The 21,856-nt window shown below is 41.7% G+C and overlaps 1 protein-coding gene across 1 annotated transcript in view; it reads left to right on the forward strand.

Moving 5' to 3' along the window:
* trrap (transformation/transcription domain-associated protein) overlaps window positions 1-21,856 on the forward strand; it is an 81,624-nt gene that overhangs the window by 14,729 nt on the left and 45,039 nt on the right. Inside the window, exons 23-42 of the mRNA XM_071462115.1 lie at window positions 1,471-1,670; window positions 1,955-2,172; window positions 2,391-2,588; window positions 2,816-3,076; window positions 3,320-3,481; window positions 3,811-3,907; window positions 4,219-4,340; window positions 5,966-6,136; window positions 6,865-6,933; window positions 8,678-8,797; window positions 9,020-9,139; window positions 9,457-9,621; window positions 9,825-10,006; window positions 10,541-10,739; window positions 15,192-15,320; window positions 16,386-16,652; window positions 17,021-17,227; window positions 19,808-19,966; window positions 20,386-20,523; window positions 21,406-21,516. Of these exons, the coding sequence (XP_071318216.1) occupies window positions 1,471-1,670; window positions 1,955-2,172; window positions 2,391-2,588; window positions 2,816-3,076; window positions 3,320-3,481; window positions 3,811-3,907; window positions 4,219-4,340; window positions 5,966-6,136; window positions 6,865-6,933; window positions 8,678-8,797; window positions 9,020-9,139; window positions 9,457-9,621; window positions 9,825-10,006; window positions 10,541-10,739; window positions 15,192-15,320; window positions 16,386-16,652; window positions 17,021-17,227; window positions 19,808-19,966; window positions 20,386-20,523; window positions 21,406-21,516 (3,295 nt within the window). The remainder of the gene's footprint in view (window positions 1-1,470; window positions 1,671-1,954; window positions 2,173-2,390; window positions 2,589-2,815; window positions 3,077-3,319; window positions 3,482-3,810; window positions 3,908-4,218; window positions 4,341-5,965; window positions 6,137-6,864; window positions 6,934-8,677; window positions 8,798-9,019; window positions 9,140-9,456; window positions 9,622-9,824; window positions 10,007-10,540; window positions 10,740-15,191; window positions 15,321-16,385; window positions 16,653-17,020; window positions 17,228-19,807; window positions 19,967-20,385; window positions 20,524-21,405; window positions 21,517-21,856) is intronic.

Below are 21,856 nucleotides of genomic sequence, written 5' to 3' on the forward strand. Positions count from 1 at the left end.
TTATTCAGGACATATTCAGTATATTTATGTGTTTTGGGCTGCTGTTACCAAAGATGGCTACTTAGGTCCACATAAACTGCAGGAGGTGATAAAATTATGTGTCATGCATTTGACATTGACTCCGTACACAGCCAGGTCTCCGATCAATCATCCCCCTCTTTAACCTTTGCTCAGCCTAACTTGAGCTTGACCTCTACCCCGTGCGCAGCGTTTACCCCTTCCTTCCCTGTCTGTCCTCTCTCAACCCCAGCCACCACTTCCAGCTCAGTATCTCTTCCCCACCACCTCCACCCCTGTTTCGCCACCTGCTGACATGCCCTATTTTTTTTAGTCTCTCACATCATGTCTTCCCCACTCTCCCCAACACACACCGCCTCATCAATTCAGTCTCAGGGGCGGGGATTGCTAATTACACACTTGCAGGCGCCCCCCACCCTCTGGCAGGCTTCACTGCGAGGCAGACACATACATGAACAGAGAAACAAGAAGGGGAAGGTGGTTGCCGGGTGGGTTAGTCACATTACCATCATTGATCTCTGGGCAGGGGCTAATTGACTTTCCCCTGTCTGTTTACGCTACACCATGCCCCTTACACTCTCCTGTCATTAAGCACTAACACACACATGCACATGAATGCGTCTGTGTGCACATTTCTGTGGGGATAATGAAGTGTGTCAGTTATGATCAAGGGGGCTGCACTGCCGCCTCCTCTTGTCAGATATCTCGATTTTAGTTGTCTCTCTCTCTTGAAGGATTTTGGCTTTTTTTTTCTCTCTCTCTGCCTCCATTTCTTTTCTTCACGCCATCTCTCTTTGCCTCAGTATTTGGTCACTGTAAATAGAGCCCTTCAGTTTACAAAAAAAGACAGAGCAATTCATAAAATGCCAACTGGGGAGAACAGAGCACCACTGGAGTGGCATGCCTCCAAATGAATGAAGGGCAATTGATCTGACATTCTGTGCCACCCCCACTTTCTCCACTCGCCACATTCCTTGCTTGCCTCTTTCCTTTCCTCTCAGCCCCCCTCTCTCTCTCCTCCTCCAAAGAGCAGTCTTTTAAATGGCAATAATGAAATGAAGTGATCCATCAGGTCTGCCCCTGGCGTGTGGCATTATAAAACACAAGCTCAAGCATGGAGAAAACAGCTGCTCAATCACACTACGGCCCAGTTGCCTTCAGCTGCAGTAAATAACAAAAATACCAACTGGGGACAAAGAGGGAGGCAGAGGCAAAAGGAACTCAGAGGAGAGAGAAAATGTAAGGGCAGAAAGAATCAGAGATACAGGGTTGGGGACTGCAGAGAGGTAATGGAGATGGATCTTTACTTTGAAATACTGGGTGAACACAAACCATTAAATGATTTTGGGCTTCCAGCTTAAAGAAAATTTCAGTGGTACTGTCACATATTAATATGTTGTCCTTGTCAATAAGTAATCCTCTAATTCATTGTGTGGTTTTCTCCCCCATTAGCTTCACTGAGAAGTGGATCCCCAATGTCATCATCTCTCACCGCTACAAAGCACAAGACACGCCTGCCCGCAGAACGTTTGAACAGGCCCTGACTGGGGCATTCATGTCTGCTGTGATAAAGGACCTGAGGCCCAGTGCGCTGCCCTTCGTGGCCAGCCTGATTCGCCATTATACTATGGTCGCTGTGGCTCAGCAGTGTGGTGAGGGACTGCTACTCTTCGTATTCTCTACATCTAATATTAGCTTTCTGTTTTGCCCTGGCATTGGCATCTATTCCCATCTGCACAAGAAAATTAGTCACAATTTTGTCCTTCCTCTGATTTTGATAAAATTCTGGCTTTTAATTTTGTATTGAACACACAAAAGAGAGAGGAACTTAAACTTAAGTTACATGTACTGTAACAAATAGGTGTGGTTGTAACATCTTTTATATTAAAAATATATTTCACATTAAACATAATTTTGTCCTTTCCCTTCACACCAGGGCCGTTCTTGCTGCAGTGCTACCAGCTAGGCAGCCAGCCAAGCACCGCCATGTTCCACAGTGAGGAGAATGGCTCAAAGGGCATGGATCCGCTGGTTCTGATTGATGCCATAGCTATCTGCATGGCCTATGAGGAGAAGGAGCTGTGTAAGATTGGAGAAGTGGCACTGGCCGTCATCTTTGACGTGGCCAGCATCATCCTCGGTTCCAAGGAGAGGGTAAGTAAATGGGAGGAAGGTGTTGGAGGATACATTTATTAGTACTTAGGCTCATTGTGCCCATCGTTTTATAACTGTGGTAAACTTTGTTGGCCATTATGATAACTTAGGAAATGATCTCATCTCTCAATGAATGAGCGTTTTATGTATGCTTTCATTTAGGTATAGTTTTTAATGGGAATAAATGAATCACTCTGGCCTTTTGTCTGCATCTGCAGGCGTGTCAGCTGCCCTTGTTCTCCTACATCGTGGAACGTCTGTGCGCCTGCTGCTATGAGCAGGCCTGGTACGCCAAGCTTGGTGGTGTGGTGTCCATCAAGTTCCTGATGGAGAGGCTGCCTCTGATCTGGGTGCTACAAAACCAGCTAACCTTTCTTAAGGCCCTGCTCTTTGTCATGATGGACCTCACAGGAGAGGTGAGAGTGAATTGGTGCATAATATAATATTTCAGAAATAATTTCAAATGATAGAAATTATTTATTAATCAATTATTGAGTGCAAAGATTCACCTGCTTTATCTTCCCATGATGCTTTACAAATGCGTGTGTAACGGCCTGTAACCTTGCACTCTTGTCACACTGCTCCATTCTTACTGCTAAGCCCTTGTACCTGCCAACCTACCAACTTATTTATTTTCACAAAGGTGTCAAATGGAGCAGTAGCCATGGCTAAGACCACTCTTGAGCAGTTGCTGGTGCGATGTGCTACTCCACTGAAAGATGAAGAAAAGACTGAAGAGCTGCTGGCTGCCCAGGACAAGTCTTTTCACATGGTCACACATGACCTGGTCCGAGAGGTCACCTCCCCCAATTCCACCGTCAGAAAGCAGGCCATGCACTCTCTGCAGGTGCTTGCCCAGGTCACTGGCAAGAGTGTTACTGTCATCATGGAACCACACAAAGAGGTAAAACCAAGGACTGTAAGGTTTTCCACAAGTGTGTATTGTGATTTAATGCTGAGCTGGACAAGACTTTTATATAAAAGCAGCCTCTGTTTTCACCTGGAACACAAAATAGACTGCATCAAAGGAACCCTAGACTCATACCTTCTTCTGAGTCTCAGTTTTGACACAAAACCTTAGTGAAAGAGAAAATACATTTTAATCTTCATAAATTGTGTGTTTTCATCGGGTTTCCTTCCTCTTCAGGTGTTGCAAGATATGGTTCCCCCGAAGAAACACTTGCTACGGCACCAGCCTGCCAACGCCCAGATCGGCCTGATGGAAGGCAACACCTTCTGCACCACCCTGCAGCCCCGCCTCTTCACAATGGACCTTAACGTCATGGAGCACAAGGTGTTCTACACAGAGGTATAAATCTCCTTTTCAGATAATATAACATATTTATAAATGTCTTTGAATTATGTAAACTAGCACACTGTTATATGGTGCACAGGCATCTCAGACTTAGATCATCAAAATTTTCACAAAAAGATAATTCAAGTTATTTAGTGTTGCTAAGTTTCTTTTTTCACATTTGCTTCTTATGGAGCACTTAGTTAGCTGGTGAAGTGGCAACATTTAAACATTTACCTAGAGTGGACTCTTTGAAACTTAAATATCTTAAATCACCACTTTTTGCAGTCTTGATTATTAACCTCCGACCTTTATGTGCATGTTTTTTTTCCCTCTCTTTCAAGCTGTTGAACCTGTGTGAGGCAGAGGATGCTGCTCTAATGAAGCTGCCCTGTTACAAGAGCCTTCCCTCCCTGGTTCCCCTCCGCATCGCTGCCCTCAGTGAGTAGAAACTTAGGGGACCCTTGTTCATTGCAAATTGTTCCTGAATCTTTATACAGACTATAATCCCCGACCTTGGGGAAATTAACATGAGAGATTTTATCAGAATTTATTAGTGTAACTACTTTAATATTAGCAGAGATTGTTTTGATAATTGTCAAACATCTTTGTTTCACTGCTACATGCACATGATTAATAACTAGTGCACTAAAATCTGAAAAGATCTGAATCTTGTTATATTTGTACTATTTCAGTCATTTCATCATCATCCCTTGTGTAAGTGTTACTGATGTTCTTTCTTTCCTGTGCAGATGCCCTGGCAGCCTGTAATTACTTGCCACAATCCAGAGAAAAGATCATTGCTGCACTGTTTAAAGCCCTCAACTCGACCAACAATGAACTGCAGGAAGCAGGAGAGGCATGCATGAGGAAGGTCAGTGCAACATATGTTACTTTGTTGTGGCTTTGTAATTGCTTTAAATTTAGGTGATAACACATCTTCACACATCAACCGTGCATTATCAATTATTTGCTGCTATTGTTGCATATTTGGTAAATATCTAATTGTACATATTATATTATTATCTATTATTTATCTTTTTTTAAATCGACAGTTGCATTATTTTCTGTTGCACTGTCCACTTTGCCGCTGTAATACTACAGATCTCCCCACTGTGGGACAAATAAAGGACTATCTTATCATATCATATCTTATAAAATTGTTTTCGCCCCTAAAACCCATCATGTTTACAGAGTAAAACCAGCAGAATGATTTCTCTTATTTCTAAAGTGAAGAGGAAAATGTATTGTTTAGCATTTTTATAGTTTACATTCACCATCACAATGCTGTGGAAATTCAGGGATCCACATTCTGCCCACTGTTGTAAGATGTTTGTTGCCAGGCAACACTGTTTTTACGTCACTTCGATCTTAGCATCTTTACATGCTTTGTTTTTTTTAATTGATTTTGAATTGATTTCTAGACTTCAGAGATTTACTTAGAAAGCTCAGACCTGTGTCATATCACTCACGTCAACTCCAGCTGCCTTTGAGCAAAACCTTTCCCTGAGACGCATAGACATGACCTTTCTAAATCTGGATTAAAGACTCTGCTTCTACACCTTTGACGTGAACCTCTACTGTGTCGCCCTCGTGCTTTCACCTTTTAATTTACTTGTTTGCTTCTTTATTTTACTTAATCTTTAGTTTGTTGTCTATTTTGTTTGTATATTTTTTTATTAACTTATTTTTTGTCATTTCCTTCCTTATTCCTGCATAAGTCTTTTATCTGTATCCCTCAGGTCATTTGCCATTTTAGAAGTCCTTTGTTAATCCTCCCCTCATACCATTTCCCCACCCAGTTATCTTCATATGGACCTCCCTCTGCTTTATCACACTCTCCCTCAACCAGCCCTGCCTCTATTCATCAAAGTATCCATACCATCGTAACCTATCCATCTACCCCCCAAGCCCTTTTTGCTTCCATTTCTATGTTCTTCATTTTCTTTCCTTACCTCTGTCAGTCCTTTTCACTATCCTGTGATTTATTTATTTATTTTTTTTGCCTAGCCATTCTCTGCTCTCTCTCTCTCTCCATTCTTTCATCTCTGCCCTGCCAGCCTTAATGAGCGTTGCCATGGCCCGATCGATACAGGATGGAGTGTTTGTTCTCAGTGCTGAGAGGAAAATGAATGTGGCTGCCATGCATCATTCCCCTCCCGTCTGTGTGAGGGTGTGGGTGTGCGTCATCAGTGTTTGGTGCTGGCATGTGTGCTTGTTTACGGCTGGCCATGCCCTCATTTGAGTGGCCTTAGTTCCTTAATGGAGACACAAGGGGTAGTGAGCAGTTCATGGGGCTAGAAAGTCCAACAAGGCCAGGTCTGATGTGAAGAGAAAATGATTTGTAGAAGGGGAATTAAAATGATTTGGACCCATTATTGCTTTTATACCTTGTTTCTTTTGCAATATTTATTTTATGAATTGGAAAAAATTAAAATAAATAAATTTAATTTGAAATTTTTGGAACTGTACATGATGTGTTTCTGTATTCTATTTTAGTTCCTGGAAGGTGCTACCATTGAGGTGGACCAGATCCACACTCATATGCGCCCCCTACTAATGATGCTGGGAGATTACCGCAGCCTGACGCTCAATGTGGTGAACCGCCTGACCTCTGTCACGCGTCTCTTCCCAAACTCTTTCAATGACAAGTTCTGTGACCAGATGATGGTGAGAAACCTCAACCTCTGTCCTCTGCCTCCTCTTCATCCCACAATATGTATTTGTTGCAGTGTATCATGGCATCATCATGGCATCATCATGGCAATTAACCTTTTAACTGTGCCAGTGCCGGGGTGTAAACTATAGATTATTTCAGAGTTATCTGATTATTTTTAAAGGTTTGGTTAGAATGAATGTGAGAGGAAATATGCTTGCTATTTCTTTACAAATGAGCAATGACTACTTTCTTACACTAAAACATAAAATATTAAAAAATGTATTTTATTATTTACAGCCATAATAAACAGTAGTAAAAGTAATAATATGATCATAAAAACATAACGTATGCTAGTAGTATTTAAACAGTTATGACACATTCTGATACAATCATTGTTGGCAACTGTGTCATAGGTTAATACTTTAGGGTTAGCAAAGCCAGAAGGGCTCACATGTTTAATACATGATGAGAAACACTGAGTGACAGTGACTATTGTCTGGGTACTGCCTGCTCTATAATAGTTTCATAACTTAACAGAGCTTTGCAGCAGATGTTCTGTTGTTAAGGTGAACATTTGTTATTTATTACATGAGTAAATATTCAGGTCTTGCTAGTGCCATGTTTTACCTATTTTTCTAGACACACATACATACAAACACACACACACACACTACACTACACTACACTACACTACTTACACACAGTATAAATCTTATCTTATTGTCTCTGTCTTTCCCAGCAACACCTGAGGAAGTGGATGGAGGTAGTTGTAATAACACACAAAGGAGGCCAGCGCAGTGATGGCAGTGTAAGTATACACAGTTTAGATTGTCCCATACTCACACCTTAGAGCCCTGACAAATGTCAAGCTTTCATCACTCATGACATGTAGATCTGTCTTGTTTCTTTCATCTGCCTCAGTTGAAATCCTGCTTGAATGCAATACAGAAGCAGTCATAGCCTGTAGGAACAGGCCAATACAGCTGTCCACTGGCACTTTTTTGTTCAGCTGATCTGTCCCACCTAAACCAAACAGCTCTCACTGAAGGGGTACAGAAATTGCCCCTTATACACACAAAGCCATGGTCACATGTAGTCAACACCTCCTCAATGTGGCCTCCTCCCAGATGAGTTGTGAGTGGCCATATTACAATCAATGATTAATTAGGCGCCAGGCAGGCGGTGGTGGGCCCAGCGCTGCGTCTCCTCATTATCTTCCGGACAGATAACCTTGTAAAGGCAGAGGAAAGGTGAGAGAGGAAGAGGGTAAAAGCAGCTGCCTCCCCCTTGTAGAAATAAAGCTGATTTTTTTTTTTTTTTTTCCCTGTCTTCTCTTTTATGTGAGTTCATTCTGCCCCATCGCAAAATGGTGTGTTTAATTAGATGCAAATTGGTCCTTTGTTTCTCCCTCCCTCCAGTTCGTGGTCTTTGTGCCTGTTGACAGCAAGGCTGGCAGTGACAATAAAGCAAGGGTCATGGGGTCAATTAGCCAAGCATGATAAAGACAAAAACTGGAGAAAGACGAATAAAGCAGGGTCAAGAAGGATGGCCTGAAGACATGTAGGCATGAAAGAGCGTTTTGACAGAGAGGAGGAGAATATGGATTGGGAGTAACGAGGTGTAAGGAGGAGTATGGAGCTTGTATGGGAAAAAAGAAAACTATTTTAATTTGACTGAAAAGGTTTAGACAAAACAAAATGTCAGTTTCTGTATTCCTGACCTGGTATCTGTCAAAGGAGTGTTTTTTTTCCTCCAATTGCTATAGATTCTGTGTTGGATTCTCAATGCCACTGCCCTGTTATTCACTCAGTGCTGAGAATAGTTGTTCCCCAGGTCACCTGTAAAGGTTGCTGCTGTCCCATTCATTTCATTATCACCCTGTCTTATCTCCTCACCTTCCATATGGAACAAAGACAGACAACACACAGCCACACAAAAATACACACATACTGCTCTGCTGACTCTGATCATTGTTTCCCGTTCCGGTACAGCCTGCGTTGGAGGGCGTTGAGGTGAGATGTGACCTGGTGTTGCGCCCTCTGTTGGTGACTCTCTGTCAGTGATTGAAACATAGTTAAACCAATGTCGTGCTGGTGAATTGAAACAATGTTGTAGTAGTGGTGCTGGTGAAGTTGCCCTGTATTTTTGTGTCCATGTGTCTGTGGTCGTCTTCAGAAATGTTACTGTCATCTCAGCCTTGCTCTAACCTCATATTTTAACTGTTAAAAATGTCCAGTTCTTCCCCTTTTCCCTTTGACTTTTGCTCCAAGATATCGTTAATACAAGGTTAATGAAGATCATACATGCTGTCCTCTATTTGTTTGTACCTTGTGCGTTTAATCCAAGTAGTCGTGAGCGTGTCGCTCTGAATCTTTCCTGGTTGAAGATGGCGATTGCAGTCTTTTGACTAAGATTCATCCTCGTCTTTCCACAGTGGCTGTCCATCAAGACTGTCTGTCAGAAATGAAGTCCGTGTATAATGCCATCATCTTCCCAAAAATTTCATCCTCTGCCTTCTTCCCTCTGTTCTCTTTTTCTGACTCTTTCTGTAGGAGATGAAGATCTGTTCTGCCATCATCAACCTCTTCCACCTGATCCCAGCTGCACCTCAGACTCTGGTCAAACCTCTGCTGGAGGTAGTCATGAAGACAGAGAGGGCCATGCTGATAGAGGTAGGACATCAACTCAGTTCTTGAGACAGATTTGGAGAGATTGTCCAACCCTACATTAGAAGTAAAATAAAAATGCATCATAGATTCATATCATCATAGAAGATAGCTTGAGGATAAAAATAACCATAGTTTGGCTTTAATGGATGTTAGAGTGAACATCTGTAAACTGTGTTTTCTTTGCTTATTTCTGTTCTTCTCCCTCACTCATCTCTCCTGTGTCAGGCCGGCAGTCCATTCAGGGAGCCTTTGATCAAGTTCCTGACACGTCACCCATCTCAGACAGTGGAGCTGTTCATGATGGAGGCTACGCTCAATGACCCCCAGTGGAGCCGCATGTTCATGGTCAGAGACTTGCAGCTCTAAGTAGCAGCCCCTTCAGTCTTTTCATTGATGCATTTGCCATTAGAACAGCATTTTGCTTTTTTGCTGCCTCAGTAATGGACTTTAATCAGGGATATATTGGGTGTTGCGAGGCTCAGTGGTCCTTTTAAAACCAAATTGAGATGAATCACTCTCTAAAAATTCTTAATTTTCTGTATCATGTGTCTTTTAATGTGTTGTTACAGTTGTTGAGCCATTCCAGTGAACATAGTTCTCTCTGGTGTTACCATGTGTAATTTTGTGTTATAATTACTGTACGTGTATTTGTTCACATACAGAGTTTTCTGAAACACAAAGATGCTAAGCCATTAAGGGATGTGCTGGCCTCTAACCCCAACCGCTTCGTCCCTCTGCTGGTTCCCGCTGGCACTGCAGCAACTGTTCGACCTGGATCTCCCTCCACCACCACAGCCAGACTGGACCTGCAGTTTCAAGCCATCAAGGTTTGCACATTTTCAATACAATTCCATGAAAGTAAACATCCTTTACACACACTTTACACACAGTCATGTCTGGGTAGGTCAGATGTATATATGTGTAAAACTAACCCCGAGGTGGTGCTTAATCCTAATTTGAATAATAACATAACTCTGAGTAATTCCATCATTAAACCTCTCACCATTTTTTTTCTTCATCCTATTTGCAGATCATCAGCATCATAGTGAAGAATGATGAGGGTTGGCTGGCAGGGCAGCACTCCCTGGTCAGCCAGCTCAGACGAGTCTGGGTCAGCGAGGCCTTCCAGGAGAGACATCGCAAAGACAACATGGCTGCCACCAACTGGAAGGAGCCCAAGCTGCTTGCCTACTGCCTGCTAAGCTACTGCAAGTAAGTAGAGTTATTTAAATTGTGATGAGGATGAAAAGTGCCCAAATCTTGGACAAAGTTGTTGGGTAGGACCTGCTGACAGGGAATTGATGAAGTCTGCCGTCCCTCAATAGTTTCTCCAGATGAACCCAAGGATGAAGCATTACTCTAAATGGAACAGTGGTATCAGTAGAGTGTAAAACTTACAGACTTAAGTGACCCTTGAAGTACAATACTGAAGAACCACAAGTTAACAACGCTAATAATTGTTAAAGTTAAGGCAGTTTCAAACTGTCTAAGCACTGAGAATGAGCTCACCCCTTTAGTTAGACAGTCAACAGATGTTAATTTTAGACCCTGCAATTAACCTCCAACCACACAGTACTTTTTAGAGTGTATGTGTTCAGTCACCCTTCTTTTAATGCTATTTACCAGAATCACATTGTTATCAAAGATTATTTGAACATTATGTCATACAATATCACCACTGTTGACATTAGACATTTCCCTTTCTACCTATGCACTGAACCTATTGACTCCCTGTCTCCTCTAAAGGCGCAACTACTCAGAGATTGAGCTGCTGTTCCAGCTGCTTCGCGCCTTTACGGGTCGTTTCTTATGCAACATGACCTTCCTGAAGGAATATATGGAGGAGGAGATTCCCAGGAACTACTCCATCGCCCAGAAACGGGCCTTGTTCTTCCGCTTTGTCGAGTTCAACGACCCACACTTTAACGACGAGCTCAAAGCCAAGGTACGTACACAGGCAATTGGAGTATGAAAGTCAATTCATGTCCACATGCCACAGGAGTCAGAAATTCTTCTACTTTTACATTTTTGCTGACCCTCTTTTGGAATTGACATTCAAATGTTTGGAGGTAGAATACACAGTGATACTGACCACACAGGAAAAAATGACCAGTACTTGGCTTGTGGCTTGGCTTGGTTTTACTGGTATAATGTGACCACAACAGTTGAAATTACTCTTAAATCGGCCAACATTTGAAAAGGATCCAATTCAAATTGTGAAATAAGCAGAGGATTAGATTGCATTGATGGATAAATTGGAATGTTTGTTTTTGTACAATGTGTAAAATGGATTTGTTACATCCCTTATTCCTTGAAACACGAACATTTCAAGGGAGGGATTACAGACCGCAGCTTTGTTTTTCTCTTTCACTGCTCTTCTAGCACCACAGCCGTTATAACTTATTTTTGGGCTTATATATTACTATTTGCTCTTTAATCATTAAAGAAATATTGTGAAGGTAGGGATCTTGTTATCCCAGTAGGATGCTGAAAAAACGTGTGCATGCTTTTATTTCCAGTTGGCGAGACAACTGTAACTCACTGCTCAGAAATATCCCAAAAGCATCTTGATCATCGGCAGCTACTCCACAATGCAGCTGCCAGAGTTTTAACTAGAAAAAGGAAATGCGACCATATCAAAACCTGTGCTGAGGTCATTTTACTGGCTTCCAATAAATTTTAGAAGTTATTTTCAAATTCTTAATGCTTAATGCCCTTAAAACTTAAGGCCATATGTGGTCTGGCACCTCAGTATCTCTCTGATTTGCTTCTGTGCTATGAAATGGTTAGACCCCTCAACTTGGTTGGAACAGACTGGCTGGTTACTCCCCAGGTCTCCATAAAAATTGGTGAAACTGCCTTTTGCTGTGCTTCTGGAAGCCGCTGGAACATGCAGCCTAATCATATTCCTCCAATGCTATCATCTTCTAAAACTGAACTAAAAACATTCCTTTTTTGGCTGCACCTTTCAGTTGTGTGGTTTGCTATTCTTAATTACCACTTTGTTCTTTTTAATTGCTTTTATTGGTTTTAATTTACATGTCATTTTATTGGTCTCATTATTATTTAATCTAATTTTAATCCTACTTTTAATAGTTTTAATTTGCATGTCTCGTTGATTTTTATTGATCAGTTGTTGGTCTTAATTATTTTATTTTCTTAATGGTTTTTTAATTCATATGTATCATTCATGTGTTTGCTTATGTATGCCTAATGTTTTATCTTTACACCATCCACATAGTTTCATCCATAGTTTTTGTGGTTGCATCTTCTGTGGTAGCTCACGATTTGTGCAGCACATTGTGCTTCCACCTGGAATAAAATGTGCTGTATAAATAAAGCTTTGCTTGCTTGCTCATAAAGCCAGGGGAAGAGAAAAAATACATATTAGCTTATGCTTTGGATTTTGCTGGAAAAATAGATTTAAAAAATATGCACCATATTACCCAGTCCTTGAAAGAAAGAAAGATGCATTATAAATCAAAATTATTTGAGCATCAACTGGGAAATGCTGGCATGTAGGGACTTGATCTGTGTGACTTTTATGGTTGGCGTGTTTTGTAGCAGAAGTTCTTTGATCGAGTCAGGAAGGTCATTTTGTCTGGTTCTAGACCCTCAGAGGCTCACAGATGAATGCTTCCGTCCTCTCTACCTGACCTGCTGCTGCAAGCATTACAATCGTTCAGGCTGCTTTTTAATTAAGCTCTCTCACACAGACAGATGTGCACACACATTTTTTGCGTAGCTGTAACAGCCACACAACCTGGCACAGAGGAGCAACAGCACTGCTGTTAAGTACAAACGGGTCAGTGGGGAAGGCCTGCCCTGGCACTCAGTAACACATAGCCAAGTGGCAAGAGCACACAACTGTACACACACATACACACACAAAGCTGGCAAATGCACCCAAATCCAAGGACATACACTTGTGTCTGTGATGCTGCTCACTCCACCATGTTCTTTTTTGCTAATTTTCAGCTTGTGTTGCTGCAGTGGCATATGGACTGGAAAAACGAGACAAAATAAAGGCAGGCAGAGTCCAGCCAACTCACTGTGCTCTGTCTTTCCAGGCTGAAATGCTGCGTGTGAATTTTTATCAGGGCAGAGTTTAGTCTCTTTGCTAGCAGAGCTGCAGCCCCCCACCCCCCAACAGAATGTTTTTTTCCCCCTTAATTGTTCTCCTCTGTTTTACAGCAGATGCTAGCTGTGTTTGTGAGCGAGGCAGAGAGACAGACATACAGGGAGAGAATGTGTTTCTGTGTGAACATGTTTGTGTTGATTGGTGTATGAGTCATGAGGAAGAGAATGAATATCGGTGTTAACCTCCATCGACATTTAAATAACTCCCTCTGTTATTTTTCCAGAAGCATAATATCACAGGGAAGAGTGTGTGTGCGTGCATGTTCTCAGCATTCCTGGGAGTTAGATAGAGGCTCATGTTCTTGTGTAGCATCATGGGGGTCTGGGAGAATATTTCACTTCTTGCGAGACACAGAGGAGTGTGTAAGAGAGAGAAGAGAGACGGTGTGGGACAGCAGCAATGAATCATCTTTGATAGCACAGACTGACCTCATGCTGCTCCTGTATTGCGTGTTTTGTTCTATCTGAGCTGTTCTTAAAGAAAACTGCTTTGCGCTGCTTTTTGCTGCTTTTTTGTTCAAAGGCGTCTTGACTATTCATGGAATTGATTTCAAGCAGACAAGCAAACAAACAAGTGTAAGAAATTTATGAAGCACAGTGCATCTGTTTCACATTCTGCTGCTTTTTTTTCTTTTCTTTTTTTCTTCCTGACATGACATACAGTGTAGCAGAATTTTCATCAGCATGCATCTACTTGCTGTGCTAGTGTCATCTCCTCAGTGCAGATTGAAGTCAAACTGCAGTAATACCTTTACCTGAGTCTCACCACACGCAACTGTATTATTGCTATTTAGTTGGCTTGTTTCATTTGCATTCAGATTTAGACAAATAGCAAAACCAGTTGAATGAAAACACATGATTGACGCAGGCCTTGTTTATCTGTGGTTTGAGATTTGCCCACAGTGAAATTAGGTCCTGCATCTCTTCACCTAACTGTGAAGAAATTATCCACTGACAAAAAAAAGTTTTAAAAGGTACTTGTTGCACTGGTAGTGACTATTGCTCAAGACTTCCTGTGGCTACATCACAATAAAACCCATTAATTATTTGCACAATCCGGGTGTGTGTATTGGGGCATTATAGTATTCCTGGTCCTCCTTGCCACCACATCTTTTCTATTGTTGTTGGTAAGGAAACCTAGCAGCACTGCAATACACACACACACACGCGCACCAGACTCTTGTTATTTGTTTAAGGGTATGGAAATGGGATTTAAGATAATTAAGACACCTGCAGAACGAGATTTAGGCTACTTGCCCAGAGGTATTATGTGTGCACACATGCACCAACACACACAGCCTGCAGGATCACATCCTATAATGGCATTACAGGAACAGATGAGACTGGAGAACAGACTTGTGCTCAATGCATTTTCTTTGTGTCTTCATTTAAGGGTGTGTGAGCGTTTCTGCATGCGTGTGTGAGTCTATCAACCATGCATGTGCATTGTGCAGAGCGAGTGTGAATAATGTGCTAATGGAGGAGCTGGAACATATGCTGCCACAGCTCGTTCTCCACTGAGCGATGCCCTGTCCTCCCCAGTGATGGATTGAATATGAGGGTTCATTAACAGATAGCAGCTTCTTTAATAAATGCAGTCGTTAGTTGTACTGTGGTGGGGTTATTCTGCATTTTACTAGCTAATCAAGCCTTTTTCTTCATTCAGTAACTATCCTCACAGGTTTCAGGGGTGTTAGTAAATAGCATTTTAAGCCTTTCCTCAGCAGTAGTTTAGATTATTTTTTTCTTTCAAAGATTATAGATGCATTTAGAAAACATGTTATGGTTCTTCAGTATTATCTCAACAGTTGAAATTGTGTTCTTCTGTCATTCTTTAAATGTCACACCTTTTTATTACCTTTGGTTCAGGTCACATTTGACATTGCTGTTCCTCAAAGCTGCCTGTGCTCTAATTTCCTTTTCCTCTTGCTGATGAATCAAAGTTTTTTTCCCCATTATTATCAATCTGAAAAGGGCCTGTGTCCCTCTGATTTTAGAATAGATTTTGGAGTAGATTACAATTTCATCACCCAATTATGTGCCATGAAGAGCTATGCAGGTTTTTCTTTTCATACAGCTTTTGAAAGACCTTACCAGGTGATTTCGCTGATTAGTTTCTCCTTGCTTGATGGTGTGCTCTCAGTGAAATCATCCATCGTAGGCTTTTAAAATCTGAAAGAGTGAAGGTTGTACATTTCCCCTAATTAACTGGAGAAACGTTTTAGGGTTTCTTATCATTGGTTTTCCTGTTTCATAGGTGCTGCAACACATCTTGAATCCAGCCTTCCTGTACAGCTTTGAGAAGGGGGAAGGTGAGCAGCTGCTTGGACCGCCCAACCCCGAAGGAGACAATCCTGAAAGCATTACCAGTGTCTTCATCACTAAGGTATACATGCACACATACACCTGCAGGCATTCTTTCTCTTCTTCTCAACATCTTTCTTCACATTCAGCCTGTTCACTTCTCCCCTCTGCCTCCTTTGTTCATTACTCAACATCTTTCTATCTCTCCATCAGCCTCTCTGATTTCATTGGATGCTGCATTTCCTCTCATAATGTTTTATCAGTCCAACACATCTCCATACTCTCAGTAATCATCAACATCCCACTTAGTCTGATTCCTGTCTACTCCATCACTTAATTGCTGGCATCTCATCTTTTTCTTCTTTCTTTTCACCTCTTCCATCTGTCTTTGTTTTTCTCTCTCCCTCCCACCACCTCACTGGTCCCTCTTTCCATCACGTTACATTCATCAGACCAGACTATAATTCCTGGTGTAAATGTCATGGTGTGACCATGTTAAAGGTCAGCGTGTTTGTTTGTGCTGTGGCAGATCTCATCACTGACTAACACCAGTCCTAATGGCTGCTAATGGCGCCTCTATGGTCTGGTTAAAACTCATTTCCTCACTCACCTCCCTCTCTCTGTCTGCTGTCTTCTCTGACACCTCTGCAGGGAGTTTAGATGTTGATGGGTATTTTTAAATGAGGAGTTGTCTTTTTTTTAAAAGGGGTGATCAATATGTAAAAAAAAAAAAAAAAAAAGATACGTAGATTGCTATTGTGCTGCAGTGTCATTCAAATGTAATTTTGGAAAGTAAACATTGCTCAGTACTGCAGTATACTTGGGCAATTCAATTGAAGTGGTTTTCTTACTTATTCATGTAGATGGGGTCCATTAAGTAATCAAAGATTTATGTTGAGCTCTGTCGGCAACTCTTAAGAATTACAACAGGTCTCAGGCATTTTCGTTGAGCACACACAATAAAGTGTATTTGTTTAATACACAGATCATTTTACCACTTTACCAACATTTGATTCACTGTTAATGATCAGCAGCTCAGTCAAATCCTGATATACTGTGCTCACTCTGTGCTATGGGCAACAAAATCTACCTATTTCCCCATCACCCAACACTTTTTAACCATACATCTGTCCTATCCCTCTCCAAGGTTCTGGACCCAGAGAAGCAGGCTGACTTGCTAGACTCACTGCGAATCTGCCTGCTGCAGTTCTCCACCCTGCTGGTGGAGCATGCACCCCACCACATTCATGACAACAACAAGTCACGCAACAGCAAGCTGCGGCGCCTCATGACGTTTGCCTGGCCATGCCTACTGCCCAAAGCCTGCGTAGACCCTGCCTGTAAATACAGTGGTCACTTACTTCTGGCTCACATCATCGCGAAGTTCGCCATCCACAAGAAAATTGTTTTGCAGGTGAGGAGGAATGCAAAGAGAGAAAGGAAAGAATAGACATAAAACATGGCAAATTAGTATAGCAGATGTAAAAACACCCAGTGAATTTGTAAAACATATCTATACAGATACAGATAAAACAAGGAACTCATCAAGACGACAAAGACTCAACTGAACTGAAATCACAACAGCTGAATACACAATAGAAGATACTTAAAATAAGAGCAGTGTGTGTGCATGTCTGCACTGCCTGATATCCCACATCCAATGAAATATGAATGTGTAGAAAGGGAAACAGCAGTTTAAGTTTAAAGTTAAAAAAAAAAAAAACAGAAGAAAGCCTTGCTATGTTACTAAATTACACATGGTGGTTTGTATGCCTTGTATAGGTCTTCCACAGCCTGCTGAAGGCCCACACTATGGAGGCACGGGCCATCGTACGGCAGGCCATGGCCATCCTGACTCCAGCTGTGCCTGCGCGCATGGAGGACGGCCATCAGATGTTGACCCACTGGACTCGCAAAATCATTGTGGAGGAGGGCCACACAGTACCACAGTTGGTCCACATACTGCATCTCATTGTGCAGCACTTCAGGGTAAGCTGATTTTAAAAGAACAATAGTTCACTGGTCAGTTGCGCACTTCCTCCTGTCAATCCATCACTACTGATATTGATTCTCAGCGTAGTCATCCAGCGTGGGTGGTGCAGACAGAACAGTCAAAACAAATCTGATTTCTGTCCCTGTGTCTTACATTAGTCATGATCGACTTGTCTGCACAGTGTGCTGTTATTTACATCCTCTGGTGTTCATCCTAATGTAGACAACACAAAGTAATACATTTTATAAGGACGATAGAGTGTGTGTATGTAGTTCACATTTAGTAGTACTTTGAGGTAAACCACTGCCACTAGGAGTGAGAGGGCAACTCCCATTTGCATCCACAGCCATTTCTTTAGCTATTTTTACCGATTATCTGAGTGCCCTGAATCATGGCACCTTTTAATCAGTCAGTGGGCAACAAAATTAGAAGCTGGATTATTTTGTACAGCACAATTAATGGTTTTTGTGACATTAGTTACCTAAACTTGAGTTTTATATTTGTGGTAACACTTACAATGGTCTCCTAGTCAAAAGCTGGATCATTAACTCTGAGCAGTGAAGTTGATAGTAACCGCCTGCTGCCTGTAATCGCCCTAATGCAAATGCATTCTCAGACTCACCCTCACAGTGACGATCAGCAGAGTCAAAAAGGGACTCGTCCGTGCGCAAGTCAACCCCAGCAAAGGATCATTGGCCTTTATGTTCGTGTTCTTCCTTAAACTTCAAAGACCTTCTGCCCTCTCGCTCCTTCAGCTGATGTTCGCCGCCTCGACAGTCAGAGAGCGACAGTCTCTTAGCAGAAGACTGACATTTTCCTCAGCTCCCCTCTCTATCTCACTGACAGGCTGCTCTCACTGGGCCAGATGACTAATCTAATGTAATCACATCAGCATAATTACACTGGGGAGGAGATAATGACAGACAGATGAGAGACTTTGTGTGCGTGTGTGTGTGTGTGTGTGTGTGTGTGTGTGTGTGTGTGTGTGTGTGTGTGTGTGTGTGTGTGTGTGAGTGTGTGAGTGAGTGAGTGAGATAAAGAAATGGAGAGATTGTGCGTGTTTGTCTGTGTGCACACGTGATGGACAGGGCTTAGCCACTCTGTCATTAAGGGGCTATGAAGTCTTGCTCTATCGACCATAATTACCCTCAAAGTGAGAAGCTTTAATATTCTTTGACACTGGCAGCAGCCCTCAGATAGACATCTCATCTCTTGCTCTTTTGTCTACGCATGTCTCTGTGTTTGAGAGTCCCAGTTTGGTTTGCGATGAAGCTAAGTGACTCTTGAGTGTGAATGCTCGGGGCTAAGTGTGTGTCATCATGTCCTTGAACTAAGTGGGGATACAACTTTAGAGTTTGCCTCTTCTGACTAAGTGTCTGAGTGATTGAGGACCATGCTTAACTATCATCCCAAAATCTAGAGCAAAGTATGGGTAGTGGAGAAGAAATTACACTTTTCCTGTCAATGAATGTAGTTGCCTTTGATTGACTTATAAAAAAAAGTATATATATTCTTAACAGCATTCAGAATTTTTCACAGCATTCACCCTTAAAAATGATGATGTGTGGACAGTTTGACTGGCAAGGTGGAGCTGACACAAGGCAGTGGCTGTGACTCTCAGCTGAATGGAAACCTCTGATATTGAGGCATTTAGACAAACAGGGTCTTCTTGGGAAACATTAAGTGTTGTTCTAAAAGAAGAATTGTACAATAACATGGATGCAGCAGCTTTTTGAGATACATGGACCAGCGACTGGTCTTGCTGTCAGGATTATTTTTTTCTGGTTGTAAGGACAATGGAAATCAGTCCAAAAAAACAGCCCATTTAACACCATAATAAAATGTTAGAAGTTGAGGGACAATCTTCCTCATTTGTTGAGGGTGCTCTGAGACCAAGTCAGCCAACCAGCATTAGACTTAAATATAAAAAAAACCCTATAAAATAAGTATGCAAAATATACATGCTTCATTTCTTACTTGAAGCATGTATCTTATTGACACCATATTTTTGAGTGACTTTGAGCCTGTACGTTTGGGTCCACCATCTGGTTGGCATGCAGGCACCAAGTAGGAAATATGCGTGGTTTTGAGTGAGAAGTGTTTTTTGATTAACATACATTGTGTTGTTTGTGCACTTATAATCCTGCAAAATGTTTCCCTCTTTTCACACTCTTCCATACTCGGATTCTGCATCTTTTTTCTTTTTTTTTTTAAACAAAGAATGGAGGTTGTAGTTGAAATGTCCAGATAAAAGTAAACCCTGCAAGAAAACGGGCCCCAAGCTACAGTGGCATTTTATATCAAAGTTTGAGTTCTGAATGTATTGCTCTTTCATCTATTCAGCCTTGCTGGTTATCGCTGCTCGTGTCACTGGCATCAATGACCATCTGGCATTGATGCTTAAGGAAAAAAAAAATGCAGCATGATCCTATGTGACAGTTTGTGTTTAGAACACCAAACACGTATGCTTTTGTGAACAAGATATTCAAGATGTTACCCACTGCTTAATTTTAGATCATTTTTTAAAATTTTACACATAAATACTAAAATTTTTATTCACTGCTGTCTCTTTCCAGGTGTACTACCCTGTTCGCCACCACTTGGTGCAGCACATGATCAGTGCAATGCAACGTCTGGGGTTCACCCCCAGTGTGACCATAGAGCAAAGGAAACTGGCTGTTGACCTGGCTGAGGTGGTCATTAAGTGGGAATTACAGAGAATCAAAGACCAGCAGGTGTGTTTATTGGTTATGTAAACACAAATACACCCAAAACCAGCCAAAGAGGCTGCCTGAACTACACACAGTTTGTATTAATCTCAAAAGTTGTCAACCTGACCAATTTCTAACCGCCGTTGTGCTCATGTGAAGTTCCCTGTTGACATACACATTCAAACGATAACATTGTTTATATATTTTATTTTAAATGTTACAGATAGATCACTGAGAACTGGACATGCTTATGATTCTAAAAGATAAAGCTGTTTATCATAGAGATTAAAACATTTTCTTATCCATATTCCATAGATACACATGACTAATACTCTTGTATTGTATATACATACACGTGTTTATTCTGTAAACTGCAAGTATGTTAACTTCACCTCTACCTTCCTCTCTCCTCCCCTGTCTGTCCCCTCTCTTCGCTGTGGCAGCCGGAGTCCGAGGCTGAAGTAGCCGCTGGTGGTGAAGGAACCAGCGGGGGAGCTGTGAAAAGAGGACTGTCTCTTGACGCTGCTGCCGCTGGGCAGGACGTCAAGAGGTTCCGTACAGCCACTGGAGCTGCTTCCACGGTGAGCTCAATCAGCAATCTGTCAGATGCTAGTAGACTGTGGCAGTGGCTGGCAGATCCCACGCCAAGTAACTTTAGTAAGGAACTGGCCATACAGCAGTTCATTTATATCTTGTTATATTCTCTTACACCCTCCTAAATTATTAAATGCATCTCCTTCAAGGTTCTTGTTTTGTGTCCCTTTGTAACATGCTTCTCACAAAGATTGTAGAACATTTTCAAAGATAACTTTGATTAGCCAATCTATTTTACACCTGTCTGAGACAAAAATGTCTGTGGTGCGTTGTCTTTGAGGTCCAAAAATTGAATGAAATGCCTTTTTTGCAAGCAGCGCCTTTTTAAAATCTGAATCAAAGTTGTATCTAAGTTCCATCTCTGATACATACAAAATATTATCTCTCAAAAGCTCAAAAGTCTATTTTTATTTAGAAAGAAACTAAAACTTTCATCTCTAAACTGTCTAAACACTTTGAAGAAACACGAGCACAAGTCTTAGTAGTTACAAACCTTAATGACGGTGTGATTTCCAGCTTCTTTTACTGGATGTCAAGAGAAAAATGCAATAGCAGCATTTGTTTCTGCTGGAGCTGTGGAAATGTTAATTCCTCAGAAAGTTGCCAGGATAATTATCAGGAAATCATAGTTCCAGTCTAAGTTTCACTGTATGCAGTGCAGTCAAAAATCTGACTTAATGCAGGCTCTTTGATATTCCCTCTTAACAAAACACTATGATGAAATGTTATGTTATGACTTTTATTATGTATATCTTTAGTTTCCCAGCTAGTGAAAGTTTGAATGTTCTTTATAAATAGAATCACTTTTTCAGTATTCAAAGAAAAAAAGACCTTGACACATTAGTTAAATATGTTTTATGTGTTTTTAGGTGTTTGGCCGTAGCCAGTCCATGCCAGGTACAGAGACCATGCTCACCAAGCCTGTGGAGAAACAACATACAGACACCGTGGTCAACTTCCTCATCAGGATTGCTTGCCAGGTAACACCCCCACCATCACCACCACCTTACACACAGCACGTCATCTCACTCACACATACACGCACCAGGTACAGTTCTGCCATCCATAGCGCCTGCCAGGTAGGACACAACTGTTCTAACCCCTAAGTGTCAAGGTAGGACACACCTGGTGGCTGTCCTAAACACATCTCCACACACTCAAACACACACATACACAGACACACACACAGTCCTTTATGTGTCTCCTCACACAGCTGTCCCTTGGTCTAGTGGCAGTGATGACCTTGGTTACAAGCCTGAAATAGACTGTTGAGATTTCACTCACCTTGACTTTCCTACTTTCTGTTTTTGGGCCAAGCTC

The sequence above is a fragment of the Trachinotus anak genome, unplaced genomic scaffold (assembly GCF_046630095.1).
Source record: "Trachinotus anak isolate AG129_WGS33_773 ecotype Australia unplaced genomic scaffold, CSIRO_AGI_Tana_v1 ptg000025l, whole genome shotgun sequence".
Taxonomy (NCBI): Eukaryota; Metazoa; Chordata; class Actinopteri; order Carangiformes; family Carangidae; genus Trachinotus; species Trachinotus anak.